This window comes from Pantherophis guttatus, chromosome 1 (assembly GCF_059756535.1).
Source record: "Pantherophis guttatus breed Tessera chromosome 1, ASM5975653v1, whole genome shotgun sequence".
NCBI lineage: Eukaryota > Metazoa > Chordata > Lepidosauria > Squamata > Colubridae > Pantherophis > Pantherophis guttatus.
In genome coordinates, this window is record NC_142063.1 from 258,741,295 (window position 1) to 258,760,464 (window position 19,170).

The 19,170-nt window shown below is 36.2% G+C and overlaps 1 protein-coding gene across 5 annotated transcripts in view; it reads left to right on the top strand.

The window, feature by feature from the left end:
* The window catches only part of PDE7B (phosphodiesterase 7B), a 222,870-nt gene that overhangs the window by 154,360 nt on the left and 49,340 nt on the right, over positions 1-19,170 (top strand). For 3 of the 5 annotated variants that reach the window (XM_060692247.2, XM_034418864.3, XM_087882807.1), the window contains one exon: positions 7,583-7,648. The exons of the other annotated variants lie outside the window; for them this stretch is intronic. In XM_060692247.2, the coding sequence (XP_060548230.1) occupies positions 7,583-7,648 (66 nt within the window). The remainder of the gene's footprint in view (positions 1-7,582; positions 7,649-19,170) is intronic. 5 annotated transcript variants of the gene reach the window in all.

Consider the following 19,170-nt stretch of genomic DNA (forward strand, 5'->3'; position numbering starts at 1 on the left):
AAACAATGAAGTTCACAAAGAAAGAAATTTTCAGCCAGTGTCTTAGGATGCCATTGCAATTATGCCTTTGCTTCTCTGTATACAATGGTACCTTAGTACTCATGGTTAATTTGGTTTGGGAGGCACGATGAATACCAAAAACTATGAGTACCAAACAAATTTTCCCATAAGGAATAATGTAGTGAGTCACAAGCAGCCGACATTGACAAGTTTTAGCTTGTGTGTTGCATACCAAACAAACGATGAGCGCTGAGATAAAATTTTCATGTCAAAATGTGTTGAGTACCAAATTCGATGAGTTTCAAAGCAGTTGAATACCAAGGTACCACTGTAAATGCATGTAGGTTCTAGAATGGTGCAACTGAAATAATGTTTTTCTTTTGTTTATTGTTTTTACAAAGGTGCAATGGAAAGTAGTACACATCTGAACCACTTGGTAACTGGCACAAGGTAATGGTAGCTAGCCAATACATAAAATCTTGAGGGAGGAATAGATAGAAAACAAAATGTAGAACACTCTAAGCAAAGCTAAAAATATTCCTTTATATAAAAGGTATACAGTCATGACTCTGATGATGCAGTTAATCAAAATCTTCTACGAAATTAGCGTTCACATTTGCCATTAATATGGATGGGTTAAGTGGGTAGGTTGCGTGCATAGTGTGCTGTGTTTCATTTTGCCTGCAGAAGAGGTGAGAGTATTAAAAGATGCCTGTGTATGCACAAACTATGATGCTTTATACACAAATCCTACTAATACTGTAGAACTGTGAATGCAAAGCGTATTCATTCAATGTTGCACATTCAGATTCCATTTAAAGTTTGTTAGTTGGAGTTTTAGTTTGGAACTTTGGAGAAGTCTTTTGCTTTGTGTAGTTTTTAGGTTGTTGTTTCAATGAAACACTCTGTGTGGTTGATTTGTTAAACTTTGGGGTTGTGCACTCTATCCTTCCTCTTATAGCTTGTTGAAACTCACTTTAAAGGGTGCATTTAAAAATGTGATGACTTCTGTGTTGATTTGTATATCCTTTGTGTTCCCTCTTCTGTGTGGGGATGTGATGGAATTGTTGCTGAGCTTTTGCTCAATCTTTGGTTCTGTTGATGAGATTTCAGAATTTCAGGCTTTGTTTACTAGTTGTAGAGCTGAGGGTAAATACTATATTTTCCTTCTTAATGAAAGAATGGAAGACAGCAGTGTTTGATGCAATTAAAAAGCATATCAAATATAATGCTTGAACTTGCTAAATATTTGAAATGGTTGCTTCTTCTGAGCATCAGTTGCCCAAATACTGAAAAATTAATCATTTTGTTGATGATGATGATAATGATGAAGATCATATAGGAAAGGAAATAAATAGCACAGCAAGTACACTTTCAGCCTGATTTGCTTGTGTCCAAGTTAGAAAATGTTAATTGAAAAGAATACAGTTGAAACTAACTATTTTGTCCAGTTGATTAGCTGAACATCTAAGTATTTACTTAAAGAAATGAGAAAAACATTTGTTGGGAAGAGCAGAGCATTCTGATTTTCTGCTTCTATTTCAACTAATCCCTACAAGGATTTAATATTTTGAGCACGTTTTAAAATCATCCCTTGGGTCATTTTTTTTCTTCTGTGTGTTACGTAGGTAGCTGGTTTCAGTAAACAAAATCTGTCAACCCCGACTATTCTTGGCATTCTGAGTTACAGAAAAGTAGCAAGGGGCTTACTCTAGTTTCACATTGTTTTCAGGGTTCAAACATTTTAAATGTTTCAAATATTTCCCATCAGAATGCACTTTGAAGCAAAACTCATATCCTTAACAAAGAATTTTCCCAGGTAATCGTTACATGTTGGCTTATCTTGTAATACTTTGTCTGTTTTCCTACTTTATTGGAACAGAATAATACATCAACTGACTTATATTTAGATAACAGTTTTATGTTATCTCCTAACTTTTTTTTTGCTTTATACTTTTCCCATTTGACTTCTGTAGATCTGTTAGTTTGATCTCTGTGTCATGCTTTCATGAACAATTGAGATTTCCTTTGTCTGCTAGATTTCCAGTCTGTGATATATTTCTTATACCATGTTATGTATCATAAAAATGAACCAGGAAAGAAAGGACTTCAGAGAGTTGAAAGCTACTTTTTCCAATTCTAGGCAGTTATGTCAAGTTGATCTCTTTGATTGGACTGTTTTTGAATATCAAGTCAGTTTGTAATTAAAAAAACCATACTTCTATTGTTGAACTCTATATGCTGTATATATTACTCAGACCTGGCTAGGCAGACTGGGACAGATTGCTCTAATTCAGAGCAACAATAATATCAGTAGGAGGATCAAGTGTGGTGTTTATCTACTCTGTTTTATATATAAACCAAATTGTCAAATGTTCTACCTCCAACTAGAGTAATAATCTGTGAGGCAGTTTTGAAGTATTGTTTATCATTTTGGGCTAGAAAAACCCTAGAAAAGGGTTCTTGTCAGTGCGATTCAGCCAGCTCAGGATGGTTTGGGCGAACTGGTAGTTAAATTGCTGGCTGGCCCCATCCCTTCCCGCCCCTTCCAGGACTCCCCATGTGCCCCATTTTGGCTCCCAGGTAAGTGCAGGGAGGCATACTAGCCCAAAACAAGGCGTGGGGGAGCAGCGTGCCACCCCACGGCCCATTTTCACTCCCAGGACGCTTCAGGAAGGCCTCCTAGGCCCAAAATGGGGCGTGGGGGGAGGCATCCCTCCCTGCAGCCCATTTTCATGCCCAGGAGGCTGCAGGGAGGGTTCCTAGGCCCAAAATGGGGCGTGGGGTGGCATGGCCCCCCAGTGGCCTGTTTTTGCTCTCAGGGGAAAAGCAGGAGCCTCTCACACCCCCTGGCCATACCCACCATGGCCACGCCCACACAGCCAGTCATTAGGGCAGAGAACCAGTTGTAAAATTATTTGAATCCCACCACCGGTTCTTCTGTCACTCAGTTGCAGTCTCTGTTATGTATGTGTGTACCTTCAAGTTGGTTTTAATTTCTAGCAACTCTCTGAACAAATCTTTGCAATTTCCTTGAGACTTCAGAAGTAGTTTGCCCTTATCTCCTTCCTAGTCTGAGATAGAGAGACTGGCCCAAGGTCACCTAACTCCAAGGTGAGACTGGAATTCACGATTTCCAAGTTTCTAACGATGCTTTAACTATTCCACTAAACCTAGTCTCTGTTGTTATGTGTATCTAGATATAATGCCTCTTGAAGACAAATAGTAGCTCCTGCCTAGCGATAGAGTAGACAGAGAGGACCAACTACAGACTTAACAGCTGCCATGGCAACATAGGGCTATCCTAATATGTTATAATCCCAATCTATATGGCAGTGTATACTTCTGATAGGCTTTTTGCTGCAGTTCAACTTCAGAATAAGCTGGTAGTAGCAGATTATTCCTTTTGTATGACTGGATGATCTCTTTTACCAAGTCTTTTGGCTCAATTTACTGTTAGTAGCGACTGATTTTAGATAGGGTAGGCTTTAATGGGGTTGTGGCATTGCTTTATAAACTGATATCATGATTTCTATATGGGACTGTTCATCCGTTTTCTTCTGATAGTGAGTATATGCTTACACACAGCAAGAAGCTTAGAACACACTGAAAAGTGGATAGTAAAGTCATGAAATGCAAATAGCACAAACCTTAATAATTCAGCTTAAAGTTATACTTAAACAACATCCGCATCTGTGAGCGTTTATAATAGCAGGATCAAGCATTCTCTTTACTGAATAAAAAACCCACTGCTTATAAACAATAACTTAGAGCTGTTCAATAGCAAAAAAGAGCCTGTTAATCAACAAATGGAAATGATTTCTCAGTCACCAAACCAGGCTGATGCTGGTAAACAACATCTACTTAGCAAAAGATCTTTCCAAGATGAAAGGAAGCTCAGACATCCTGCTTTGTACACAGAAGACATTGTGCCTTCTCCAGTAGACAGACATTCATTAACTATTAGACGAATTATTTTCTAACAGCATTTCCCAGTCAGACTCCAGTGACTCAATTCTTAAATGTTTCTTTTAAGAGGATATTTTTCCAGACTTCTGGAAATCTACCACCAAATATTTGTGTCACACCTTAGGCGCTAGTATTCAAGACATCTTGTGGATCGCTAATTAAGGTTTGCATAATACCACAAAATTGCAAGCATTCCTTTGAAATAAGAAAGAATGCATACAGCTCTGTGGGAGTAAATGAAAGGGGGGGGGGTGCTTACCTTAAAAGCACTGTTAAATCAGAAGTTACAAGTAGTGAAGTTTGGCTGCAAGGAATTTTTCAAGATCAGAGGTAGGCAATGTTCCCCTTAGAGAACACGTCAAAAATTATTCAGGTTCCCATACAGTTTCTTTATTTAAGCATGACTTTATAAAAAGAGATAGAATGAACAACAGAATCGGCTGATGTGATCCTGAAGTCAGGAATACCTGCACCATCAGAGTCATAATAGGGAACGTGGGAGGAGAAAACAGTTATTGAGCTTGTTTCAATTCATTTAGCAGTGGTTTGGGGTCATAGTCAAAATTGCTCCAAAAACCTTTTAACTGAAAAATGGGCAAATAATGGCTTGATCATCATTTTTGAAAATTGAAATATAAAAATATAAAATTGATCTGGACTTCATGTTTTAAGTATAATCAGTTTTCCTATTCCCCCTCCTCTTGTTTTCTATCTTCTTCCCTTTAAGTTGGCCTAGTATACATCAACAGATCCAATTTGTGTTAAAGGCAGAGAGCTAGTGACTGTATTCTAGTCTTGATTTAGGGTTATTTTGGCCCAAATCACTAGTTGATATGTGGCTTCTAGCATATCAAATAGAGCGGCCAAAGCATTGTACATCTCTGCTATGTGCCATGTACTTGTAAACACACTACAGAAATTTATTGAGAGTTAATATTTGTCTTCCAATCCTTTCTTCTTCTTCTATTGAATCATGTCCAGTTCTCAGAGACTGCCTGGATAAGTTCCTGCAGTTTTCCCGACAAAGTTTTTCAAAAGTGGTTTGCCATTGTCTCCTTCCTAGGACTGAGATAAAATGAATGGCCCAACGTTAGCAATAGCACCAGCACTTAGACTTATATATCGCTTCACAGTGCTTACCAGCCCTCTCTAAGCCATTTATAGTCAGCATATTGCCCCCAACAATCTGGGTCATCATTTTATCCAACTCAGAAGGATGGAAGGCTGAGTCAACCTTGAGTTGGTCAGGATCAAATTCCTGGCTGTGGGCAGAGTTAGTCTGCAATACTGCATTCTAACCATTGTGCCACCATGGCTTCACTACGGTTACCAATCTAGCTTCAGAGCCTGGATAGCTCTGCAGACTAAAAGCAGACTAAAAGCATTGTAATTTAACACCAGCTGTCTGCAATTAAAGTAAATTCGAATCTTGCCAGGCTCAAGGTTGACTCAGCCTTCCATCCTTTCTAAGGTAGGTAAATTGAGGACCCAATTTGTGGGGGCAATAAGCTGACTTTGTATAAAAATATACAAAAGTATGAAGGCTATTGCTTAACGCACTGTAAGCCGCCCTGAGTCTCCGGAGAAGGGCGGCATATAAATCAAATTTTTTAAAAAAATGTCCAAGCTGAGACTAGAATTTATTGGCCTTCTACATTCTAGCCCAATGCCTTAAAAACTACACCAAACTGGCTTTCCTTCCAATCTTACATTTTATGAAAAAAAGGGGCCTGTATATAATTTAAAGAATACAATTTCAAGAGATCTCTTTGTGCATCATAGTCTCATATATAAAATTTTAAGTGTCATTGTGACACATTATTTTCTCTTTCGGGGGGAGGGGGGAGCGGAGTGTAGATGAAGCAATAACCCTAAGAATATATGTAATGGAAAATAATAATGTGTGTGATTGAGAAAAGGTCGTGTATAGCCTGGTCATGAACGATTCCTTGTAAAAGATCAAAGAAAAATTCTACACCTAAATTCCTAAATCTCTCTAAACAAATGGGACAAGGCAAATGACTGGTCTGACATTCTGTCTAGTTCTTTATGTAAACTTAGCATTTTCCCTTTCCCACAACAGCTCCCACTGTTTTATCCCACGTGGTTACATCCATGGTAGATGAAATGCAAGTTGTTGAGAATGAGTTCAAAGTGCTTTTAAGGATCCTTTTTTTGTTTTTTGTTTTTTTTTGTTTTCTCTGCGTGACTCTCTTCTTTATACTGTAGTTTTCTGTTTCCCTGACTGGGAAGAAGACTGATATGGCCAGAGGTCTTAATTGCTTATTTGCAGCATGCATAAAATTAGTCTGAAGGCGGTATGAAATTAGGCCAAAGCAGGGGTGAAATCCAGCAGCTTCTGACAGGTTCTGGAGAACCGGTAGCGGAAATTATGAGTAGTTCGGAGAACCGACAAATACCACCTCTGGCTGGCCCCAGAGTGGGGTGGGAATGGAGATTTTGCAATATCCTTCCCCTACCACACCCACCAAGCCACACCATGCCCACCAAGCCACACCCACAGAACCGGTAGTAAAAAAATTTGGATTTCACCACTGGGCCAAAGACTAAATGTTTGCACATCCCTGCTTTAGGATATTGTGGGGAAAAAATATGGCATTATAATTTTTTAAAAAGAGATGACCATTTGTGTCGGTTCAGTGAAGGGGTGTGTGTCTCATTGCCAAGAGGACAGTATATTGATATTTCTTCCATGAGTGGCTCAAATGCAGCAATAGAAAATACATCGTTTTTTTAAAAAATGAATTTGAACAAATTGTTGCTTCCCTGCCTTGTTTGTGACTTCCTTCACTAACAAATCTTTACTCCTAATATTTTTTTTTTCATTGCACAAGATACATATATCATAGAAAGTGGGGCTCTATCTAAGCAAGAGATAAGCATCCATCCTCTTTGCAGCAAAATAATCCTTCCATTATTGACTTCTCGTCTTTTGTCTCTTATTCTTTCTTTGGCAACAAAGACAATTTATAGAACGTGATTCTTTTAAGCATGACTTCTTGTAAAGATTGTCAAAGAAATAGGAGGGAATGTAATTGGAGTCCGGGAGAGAACAGGATTTTCTGTGACAGCTGTAATATAATTTAAATTATTATTAAAAGAGCGCAATTATAAAGCTATCCCCCTCCCATAGATTTTCACACAAAAGAGAGATGTTAAATCTGCTCTACAGTTTCAAAGTAGCTGATTATATCTTATTTCTTGCCCACATGACAAGACATTTTAAAGAGGGTACAATAACCACAACTTGCAAAAGTACAGCATGTTCCAGGCAGCACAATTTAAATTTCTCTCTCCCTCTTATACAACAATCATGCTGTAACTTTTATAACTGCAATATTCTTGGTTGATATATGATTTTTCTCTAGCTGTTTAAAACAGTGTTAATCATTCCAATGAGAGTAAATTATATGTAAATATTTATTTTGTTGGCTTTCTACACTAATGGTACTACTTTATATTACTTTCCTGAACTAACAGTACTTTAGATCTGGAATCGATGGCTCCCAAAAAATTCTACTAACACAGTTACACATTTCCTGAAAACACTTTCTACCTCTCCATTTCAAACTCTTAACTTTTCCTTTTGTAGATCAGATGATCCTCTTAAGTGTTGCTGAACTGAAAGTCCAAGCAATCTCACGCAGTCTGGTTCATGGTAAGAGATGCTGGAAGTTACAAAATCTTTTGTACTACCAAGTAACTGGTCCTCAAAGAAGATTTTGTGGGGCTGTATTGTTAGTGAAGTCAAAGCCAGTACTAGGTGATCCCTCTGGAAAACAGTGTTCTATTTTAGACAGAGGTGATGAAGTTTGCAACATTGTAAGATATATAGAGGTGTCCTGTTCATGTTGTGGTCCGCCAGCAGCCTGCGGAGCTGGCAGCAGAGTCAGACAGTGAGGAGGCTGGGGAGGAACATGGACCAGTCCTGGAGTCTGAGGAAGGCTCGGACAAGGGCTCTGCGTCAATGGCAGAGAAAAGGCCATCTGGGAGGTACGTGCTGTCTCTGGAGCCTTCAGAGTCGGACCTCAGCGAGGCAGAGGAACAGGGGGAGCCTGTTCCCTGTGCATGCATGCGCAGAGCTTCCAGAAGGCAAGAACAGTTAAAGCAAAAGGGACGACTCGAGAGTAGGGCTTGGAGATGATTGGCCCCTCCCATAAGACTTAAAAGAGGAGCAAAGGCACGTGGGCCTTTGCAGGAAGCAACGTTGTTAATTCTGTGCAGTTTAAAGTCTGAAGCTCTGTTTGATTCTGAACTCTGTGTGGCTTTGCCAATTAGCTCTTTGGCAGCGTGTCAAGGGAGATAAAGGTGGGTGATTATCAGCCTTATCCCAAAGGCTTTACAACTATTTGGGACTCATCTGTGAATGAACAGAATTCACAGCTGTTAAAATAAAAGAGGTTTTTGGGACTACTCGTGTGTTTTACTGACTCAGGAAGCCTAGGTCAGAACAGTTCATGCAGGTTGTATGAAATTCACTTGAGAACCTTAGAGAACGCTTTTAACATCTTCCATAGAAAGCTTTAAAGTTAGCTTTTCCCTAACATAGTATCTTGTAAATATGTTTGATTTTATTTCCGACAGTCCCACAGCCACCATGTCAAATAAGATGTCAGCCAACATGTCACTTCTACAGACCAAGAAACCAATTCCACAGGAAGGCTAAAACTGCTTTTATTGAGATTGGGTATATAATATCAGAACCTTGAAATTCTGATTAGGTGTACCTTTTCCTCCCCTCCTCCCTCTTATATTCCAGTGAATTAGCACTTCCAATGGGGTCTCATTGCTCTGGACTTAAAAAATATTTCCGCCCTTTTTACCTAGATAATGGTTGTTGCATATTTCCATCAGGGCCATATGCCTTACTCTCTATAGCAGCATGATAATTAACTAGGGTGACTGGAAGATTATGGAAGCTGAAATCCAATCCATTTGAAGGCTAAATTATGTGAAACTGCAAAGATTATTTTCCAGACAATAATGGGGACTGAGATAGTCTGATAGAATTTCAGAGAGATACTGCAGGAGAGTATCAATCTTCTGATCTAACATAAATTAAATTCCTTGATATTATTTTATTATTGCACATAACACCTCTTAAACCAAACATGTCTTTCTTACAGCACGTGGAAGTAGCAGCACAAAGAAAAAGTGCAGTTTCTTTAAGCAGCAGGTGCTGCATAAGGACTCAGTATTACCTGTTCCCCCTTTGAATCTGGGTCGCTGTCCACCCCTCTAAGAAGCAAAGTGTCCAGTGACAAATGGAAAAATGCCATTGTCCTAATCTTGTCAAGAATCCGTTTCTGAACAGGAATCTCTGGATCTAGCTTTATGGCTTTAAATAATTTTTTTTTATAAGTTAGCTTTCCTAAAATGGATATCATTGTTTTTTTTTTAAATAAATTTTTATTAGAGTATAAATATTAAAAAAAACATAACATGACATACACACAACAAACATTTATACAACATATAAACAAAAAGAAATTATGTTTCCTTCTTAAGCATTGTTTCAAAGTGACATTCTGCTTGTTATATATTTCTTCACCTCTCCTTAGTGTAATGACATTTTCTATACCGGTAATATTTCCCCTCTAGGTTTTTTGTTTATTTCTAATTTTTAACCAATTATACCATTTATTCCATATTTTATAGTAATCTGATTCTTCGCTTTCTTGTATTACTTGGTTAACCTATCCATTTCAGCGCATTCTATAATTTTTTCTATTAAATCTGTTTCGTTTGGAGTTTTTTCTTGCTTCCAATTTTTTGCATATATTATTCTTGCAGCTGTTAGTATGTGAATTGTGAGATATTTAATATCTTTAGGGTATGGTTTATTAAAAATTCCTAGTAAAAACATTTCTGGTTCTTTATCTATTTGTGTTTCTGTTATTTGTTCCAACCATTTTTTGATGTTAGACCAAAATTTCTTTGCTGCCGGGCATGTCCACCATAAATGATAGAAGGTTCCTTGTGTCTTCTTACACTTCCAGCAGATCGGACTATTTTTGGGCTGTATTTTTGCCAGTCTGGTTGGAGACATGTGCCACCTATAAAACATTTTCAGTTGGTTTTCCTTGTACGCCACTGCTCTTGTTAGTTTTATATTTACTTGCCAAAACTTTTCCCATTTTTCCAAATTTATTGTATGTTTGATGTTTTGAGCCCATTTAATCATCGTTTCCTTGCCTGTCTCTTCTTCCAATTTATAGCATAAAAGAAATTAGTAAATTCTGCTAATTGGTTTGTTTTCTGAATCTAATATAATTTTGTCTATTTCTTGTTTTTGTTTATGAATTTCATATATTTTTATGTGTTCTTTGTATTTAGATTATATTTGGGTATAAGTCCACCAATCTATTTCCCTATCTAAGTCTGACTCCAATTGTTGTTTTGTCTTCAATTTACCTTGATAGTCAATTAAATCTTTATATCTAATTATTTTTGTCTTATCTGTTAGATTTGGGTGTCTAATTGATTCTACCGGTGATAACCAACTTGGTATTTATATAGTGCTGGTTTTTAATTTTAAGCCAAATTTGTAGTAATGAGTTTCTTATTGTGTGTCTTTTGAAGTATGAATCTGTTTTGTATCTTTCATCCCACATAAAGGAGTGCCAGCCAATTTGAAGTACGTGTCCCTCAATTGTTAAAATTCTAGGATTTTTTAATTCTATCCAGTCTTTGACCCAAGACAATACTTCTGCTTGATAATATGTCTCCCAATCTGGAAGTGAAACTCCTCCTCTATCTTTTGTGTCCTGAAGCAGCTTAAATTTTATTTGTGGCCTTTTCCCTTGCCATATGAATTTAGATGTCATTTTATTCAAATTTTCAAAGAACGATTTATCTATTTTTATTGGAGTAACCTGAAACAGGTATAAAAATTTAGGCAGTATAGTCATTTTAATGGCCAAAATTCTTCCTAGAAATGAGATGTGTAAGTTTTTCCATTTTTCTAAATCCTTCCTTGTTTGTTCTATTAGTTTATCATAATTATTTTCTTTTATTGCTGAAGTTCTTGTGGACAACCAGATTCCTAAGTATTTTATTTTTTTCGTTGTTTGGATTTGTATACTATCTGTTCATTCTTTTTCTTGATTTTTCGTAAGATTTTTTACAATTAATTTCGATTTGCTTTTATTGATTTTTAGTCCGGCCACTTCTCCGAATTCTATTTTTTGAAACAAATTTGGTATAGATTCCATAGGGTTTTCTGTTATAAACACTAGGTCATCAGCAAAGGCCTGAACTTTGTATTCTTCTTTATTAATCTTTAAACCTTCAATTCCTTGATCTTCTCTAATTTTTTTCAGAAGAGTTTCCAGTGATAGTATGTACAGTAAAGGGGAGAGTGGGCAGCCTTGTCTGACTCCTTTTGTTATGTTAAATTTATCTGTTATGTCGTCGTTCATAATTATCCTTGCTGTTTGGTTAGTATAAATTTCTTCTATGATTTTTCCAAGTTTTTCCCCAATTTGCATACTTTCTAATTGTCTAATCATAAATTTCCAATTTTAATTATCAAAAGCTTTTTGAGCGTCAAGGAAAACCAATGAAGCCTGTTTCTCCAAGTGTGATTCATAATATTCTAAAGTATTAAGTATTATTCTCATATAATTTTTTATTTGGTATCCCGGCAGAAATCCATTTTGGTCTGCATGTATATATGTATTTAGTACTAATTTAATTCTTTCTGCCAGAATTGCTGCAAATATTTTGTAATCGATATTCAGTAATGAGATAGGTCTATAATTTTGAATTTGCTGGAGATCTGTATCTTCTTTTGATATAATTGTGATTATCGCTTCTGTCCATGTCTTTGGAATTTTGGCTTTCTCCATGGCTTTGTTATATAACTTCAACATATTTTCTCCCAGTACTTCTTGCATTGTTTTATATATTTCCACCGGTAGCCCATCAGGTCCCGGTGTTTTGTTATTTTTTTGCTTTTTCAGTACTTCGTCTAATTCTAATTTAGTTATTGGCCTATTGAGCATTTCTCTTTGATCTTCTGTAATTTTTGGCATGTCAGATTTTTCTATATATTGTTTTATCTTTTCTTCTTCTACTTCTTCTTGTTTATATAAATTCGCATAAAATTTCTTAATGATTTCTTTTTTGGCCTCTCTATTATATTGGATTTCCCCTTTATCGTCTCTCAATTGATGTATCATTCTTTTATTCCTTTCTTTCTTCAATTTATAGGCTAACCATCTGCCTGTTTTGTTTGCATATTCAAAATAATTTTGTTTCGCCATTTTTATTTTTTGGGCTAATTCCTTTTGGTTTATCAGATTCAGTTTATGTTTAATTATTTTCCATTCTTCTTTTATTGTTTTATCCTGGGGTTCTTTCTGCAATTTTTGTTCTATTTGTTTTAGGTCTTTCTCTAATTTGTCTAATTGTTGTTTCTTCTCTTTATTTTTCTTCCCCGTATATGCAATTACCAGGCCCCTTATATATGCTTTTAGAGTATCCCATGTATTTTGTAAGGAAGTTTCCTCTTTTTTATTTATCTGGAAGAATATTTTTATTTCCTTTTCTAACATCAAATTAAATTCTTTTTCTTTACATATTCTTTGATTCATCGTCCATCTCCTGAACCTCCTTTCCCCTTTCCAGTTTATGAATAGTGGATTATGATCTGCCCATTGGTTTATGCCTATCTTGATTTTTTCTACCGCTGTTTGGATATTTGGGGTCATCCAGGCCATGTCCAGTCTTGACCACAAATTATGTGGGTGAGAGTAAAAAGTGTATTGGGCCTCACCTTCATGTGTTTCCCTCCATACATCTCTCAAGTTTAATTCTTCAGCCATATTAAAAAATTCTTTTGGAAGTATATCCTTTTTCTTTTCTTTTTTTTTATCAGTTTTGTAATCCTTGTATTCCATTATAATCCCCTATTAAACAGATATCTTCATATTCTAATTCTGCTAATTTTATATGTAGATCCTTAAAGAATTCCTGTTGTTTTTGATTAGGTGCATATATCACTACTATTAACATTTTTTTCCCTTCCTATTCCTAATTCTACCATCACCACTCTACCTTCCTCATCAGCATAGACTAACTTAGATTGTATTTTTTCTTTTATGTAAATCGCTACTCCTTTTTTCTTTTTTCGGGTCAGGGATGTGTATAATCTTCCTAGTTTGGGGTTTTCTACAATTTTCTGATGCTCTTTTTGGATATGTACTTCTTGCAGACATATCACATCTGCTTCTAGTTTTCGTAGTTTTGTAAATGTTTGATTCCTTTTCTTTGGAGCATTTAATCCATTAATATTTACTGAAAAGAGTTTGATTGGTTCGTCCATTGTCTATTGTATCTGTTTTTTTGTGTGTCTTGTTTCCATCCGTGACTTTGCCTTTGCACCTTCTCTTTCCTCCCTTTCTTTTTCTTGCTTCTTTCTTATTTCTTTTTCTCGGTTCGTTTCTGTTTGCTCTTCTTCTTGACTTCTACTGTCAGTTTCTTCCTTACTTTCCTGCTCTTCCTCCAGCCTAAAATGTATGCTATGAAATTCCCTTCCCACTTCTCTAGAGTGTCTATTTTATATTTTTTATCTTCCCACGTAATTAAGATCCCCTCTATTGGCAACCATCTGTACATTATTTTATACTTGATCAATAGTGATGTTAAAAACTGGTATTGTTGCCGTAGGTTTCTTATTCTTCGGGATATCTGTTTTAAGATTATGATTTCTTTATCTTTGTAAGTCACTGTTTCTTCTCTGGATTTCCTGTAGACTTCCTCCCGAGTAGATCTTTTTGAAAATTTAACGTGGACTTCTCTCGCCAATCTATGCCTCCTTATATAATTTGTTTGTACACGATAGGTTTCCTCCAGTTGTCCTTTTATTTCCCTTTGGTCTTTTTGAGTCATTCCTGAGATGATCTTCACCATTTTTTCTTCTAAATCCTCATCTTTTTCCTCTGGTATGTTTTGAAAACACAAAAAATATGAAGCCTTTTCCATTTCGAGCATGGCTAATGAATCTGACATTTCTTTATTTAGTTGTAAAGTTTTTTGTTCCATTGCTTCTACTTTTAGTTCTACATGATCTATTTTCGTTTCCGCTTTCCTAATTCTCTGTTCATTTTCTACTATAGATTGTTGAATACCCCCAATTTTATCATTCATGGTCTTGATGTCCTCCTTAACTTCTCCTATTTCATTTCTAATCTCTGCATGGAAAGTTCTCATTTCTTCCTGATTTTCCGCTATTTTTTCTTGTGTTCTGAATCGTTTGAAACATATTCTGTATTACATTTGGTGACATTTCCAATTTTTGTTTTTCTTTTCCAACCATGCTATCTATTGTTTTTTGTTGTAGTGGGGAGGCAGTCATTACTGTCATGCTTATTATAGGTTTTTTCCCTGTTTTTGTTATGGTGGATGTTGTAGACATTTTCAATATTCGTGTAAAGCTTTCCCACCTTAACATAAAATTTTAGATTATTTCTTAATATTTTCCCCCCACACAACCACTTATTCCCCACACGCCTTATTTCTATTATTTCCCAATTATCCCACTTGAGACAGATCGACTGATAAATTGAGTGATTGAATAGATTGGTAATTAGAAAATTAAGAAAACTAAAAACTGTGATTGATGAAATAAGTATAAGTAAATTGATTTGTATTGTGAATAGAAATTAACTGACTATCCCAATTAGATATGGAAAGCAGGGGACAGGAGATGAAATCAGGAAAGTAGGTGCAGCATCACATTCCTAGTTTATATTACAGTGGGGTTCTTCCTTTACTTTACTTGGTGAAGAAGAACCAGAGTTAGAAAAAATACCATAGAGCTTTGATTCCCTTGCCTAGCATGTAGCTATAGCAGCATATAACCAAAATGTTTATCTGTTTTTGAATAGATGGATGGATGGATGGATGGATGGATTATGGACAGATGGACGGACAGACAGACAGATAGATAGGATACGGGGGATAAGCCATTGGGGTGAGCTAAAGGAGAAAAAGAAGCACAACTCTGACCAAGCTGTGTTGTCATGAGGCCCAATGAGCTGATCTGGTTGCTAGCTAGGGCTGTTGTGGTAAGATATGGAGACAGCAGTCCTAATTCAGTCTGCTACCCTGTTTCCCCGAAAATAAGACATCCCCTGATAATAAGCCCAATTGGGCTTTTGAGCGCATGTGTTAAAATAAGCCCACCCTGAAAATAAGCCCTTCTTGAAAATATTTAAATGCATGCATAGCCAGTCCCTGCCATTTCCTTTGGTTTCCTCCACGCGCCCCAAAATAATAAAACCGCCCCAAAAATAAGGCCAAGTGTTTATTTTGGGGTTCAAAAAAATATAAGACAGGTCTTATTTTCGGGGAAACATGGTATATAGGTGCAGGGTCCTTGGTGCTCTTTGAGCTTGGTTGTTTCTTTGAAGATCTTTGATTACCAAACTAGGTAACATCATCAGTGCTAGTAGGGAATGAAACCTGCTCTCATTTTATATACTAGTCTAGTGGCTTGCCCTGTCATTGTTGGTGGGAGTGGTCTTGGTGATTCCTTGAGTTGATTCCTTGGGTTGTTGCTTATTGTTAGCTTGTTTGATTGCATTGATAGTTCCTGGATTGTGGTATTGTGTGTTTCTTGATTGTTGGTCTAATGTTAATTTTGATCTCTGTTCATCTGAGTGTTGATTGCTGATGAGGAGGTGTTTCAGTCTTTTTGTTTCTTTTTTGGTTTTTAATTGTCTCTTTTGAATGATATGTAGATGTTATTTATCTATATGTGCCTGTTGAATGCCAGGCTTCCAATAACATCAAGATTTACATAACACCAAGATTAACATTAGATCAATGCTGATCAAAGGATGTGTTACAATGGCAGAGTTTTTGTGATATTTTAAAACAATATTTTGCATTGATTATATTATAGTAGTATATTTATTAGTAAACCAATGATGACTTCTCCCAAGATGGCTGCAGAACAGTAGTAACTTTTCTTTCTCCTGCTGACAATCTATTGATTTTGCTGCCAAACCTGGGTTTTTTTTTGCATTGCTGCTCCCTGGATTTGAATGGGAGCAATTAGGAATAACCCAGGATGGCTTTCGGACAGCCGTGGACCCACCCAGGAAGCGGAGTCCTGAACATTCCAGTTCCCTCTGGGAAAGGTCAGAAAGTCATGGGCATCCCTCTTTCATCTTGGCAGTTCATTTTCTTAAGCATGCCTTTTAACTTCACTTTTCAAAGTTTTTGTTTTATTTTGCTTTTTACCCTTAAAAGTTGCACTTTTATCTTTGTCAACAATTCATCAGGCTATGAACAAGCAAATGTGTCAGACATTTGAAAAAAATACAGTTTGGAAAAATCTAATACTTATTTGAAAGCTTTTTTAAAAAAGTTTGATGAAATGATAATGGTTGTAGAAAATATTCAGATGGATCGAGCTATAGATAAATTAGACTCACAAAAAGAATGTGATCTGAAAGCAGTAGATTCGCTGGTGGAGGGGGGAGGAATGACCTCTACAGACTTAGAATTCACAGACTTAGAACTAACCGAGTCGATCCCACATGCGCCTCTGAAGTTCAAGCCTGCATTCTTTTACAACAGCAGAAACCTGACTAAGTGGAGAAGTGATAAATTGCTTTCCCTGGGAAGATTAAAAAAGATTGGGGAATGGATTTATCACATTTAACTGCAAAACAATTCCATCTGGATTTTTTTGGGGGAAGATAGACCGACTTTGGAGATTGGACATATATTTAACAGAAAAAAATTGATAAGAGATGGTATTAAGAAACAAATGTGGATATTTGATCAGGGACAAATCACTGTTATCTTTTGGGACGATTTGGGATAGATAAAATGCCATGGTAAATTTTCTATAGGTTGATTACAATAACAGTTTGTTACAGAGCATTTTGAAACTTTAATTTTGCCTTTCTTATTATTACTGTACTTCCTGTTAATATAGATGTCAGGCTAATAAATTGCAAATAATTTTAGTAGTTTAAAAATTATTGGGGCCTCTTTTGCAAAGGGTGGGAAGCAATGGTGAAATCCACTTACCTTCGCTACCGGTTTGGGAATGGGAGCACATGCACAGATGGTAAAAAAAGGGGACATAATGTCATCCAGGTGGGTGGGAGGAGCCTCCTGCCACCGGCGCTACCTGTTCAGCGAATCGGATAGAACCGGGGGTGGGGGTTTCACTGCTGGTGGGAAGCTAATATTATAATATGTTAATCAGTATCCAACTAGGGAGGATAGTATGTGTGTATGTGTTAATTTTTAAATACACTTTTCTTTTTAAATGTCTTGTTTGTTTTGTGGTTTTTTTACTGTTTTTTGAAAGAATTTTTTTTAAGTTTTGTATTTGCATTTTGTATTTTAAGTTTTTTTTAAATATTGATTCTCACTGGTTCAAGCCTTCCATTCTTCCGAAGTGGGTAAAATGAGGACCCAGATTTTGGGGGGCAATATGCTGACTCTGTAACCGCTTAGAGAAGGTTGTAAAGCACTGTGAAGCGGTATATAAGTCTAAGTGCTATTGCTATTCAAGCCTACGTTATGTCTTCTAAATTGACTGTAAACTATTCTTCTGCATCACAAATACCTGACTCCTATTGCGTTTACCTCAGACCAAATTAAACAGAATGTTGGCAGTGTCCAATAAGTTCTTCTGTTTTGAAAACTTTGTTTTCTTTTATTGGGCACTGACCACAGGCACATAGAGGGCAGGAGTGAAAAGCCTAAATCGTGACACTTGGTTCATGACATCAGGCAAGACAATGATGCTGCTTATGTACCTACCTTGTAGAAAAGCAATTATGTATACCAAAATTATGCATACATTTCACATGTTTCCAGATTCTAAAATAATTCTCTAATTTTGCTCAATGTTGTGCAGTTACTGTATGCGCTTTTACACATTTTAATTGGCAAGCTGTTGGCTTATGTAAGGTGGGGGGGGGTCACAGTTTCGGAGATCCAGCAGAGAAGCATCTGTGGGTGCATGCATATATTTTTTGGTCATGTTTCTGTAGTGTATATTGGAGGTGGTGACCCTTTGAGAGCTGTATGCAACAAAATTTCATTTTAATATATGCCAAACAGTGTACATTTAAAGTGAAGTTTAATATTCCCCAGTAAAGTTATTCTAAGTCTAATTACTTCAGAATTGCAGAGCATTTCCATCTCGACATTTTAAACTATCCATCCATTGTGCATAAGAATCCAGTCTCAAAATAGAAAAAAAATAACATAGTCACAAGAATACCTATTATCTGGAATGGAATAAAATGCAGAGATATGATTACAGGATTTTCCTGCCAAAACAAATACACTTACTGGGGGTTTTTTTCTTCAACTATGACCTGTGCCTTATGAAATACGGGCAATCAGGGCAACAAAATAATTGGAAAAACATTTGGTATTGTACAAATAGCATGAGGATGTGATGAGTTAAGGACTGAATTTGATATGTTCCCTTTGCACAGAGTTGCCAGAAAAGACTTAACCGAAAACTACTTTGTTTTGGAATTCAGAATGGTGTATGAAAAAATGAAACTTCAGCCACGAAATCTCTGGGGTTTTTTGTTTTTTGTTTTGCTTGCATAAAATGGGGAATATTAAAGTGCAACTAAGTGCATGTTGAATAAATGCTTAAAACAATTCTTCAGTTAATGCAGAAGTTTCAGACAATTTACAAATAAAAGAGAAATGTGTTGTCTACTACATTCCTGATGCATAAAAATTATTAAATTAAAGTAAAAAGGAAACATAACAAATAATGATAAAAGAGTTGATGTCCATCCAAGGATTATATATAATAATGCTTGTGTGCTTTAGTACAAAGAAAATAAGTTTAAATGCAGTTTACTTAGTATTTAGTATAATACGATCGATCCGTCTCAATACATGTTATTTCTCCTTTGAGAGCTGTGTTTGATTAAGAAAAAAAACCTATTTTATAGTTTTATAATTTTATCTAATTTAAATGTATGTTTTTGTGTTAAGTAGATAAATAGCCAAGCTTGAATGTTTCTTTTCTTTCTTCTTTTTCTTTTTTACAAAACTTGTGTTCAAGTTTACAAACTTTACAAAGTTTTGTGTTTTACAAAACTTGCCACATCAGGGGTCAAACCAGGCAGAACCCTAATTGCATGCATGTAATTGTAAGCATTAAGGAAAGAAATC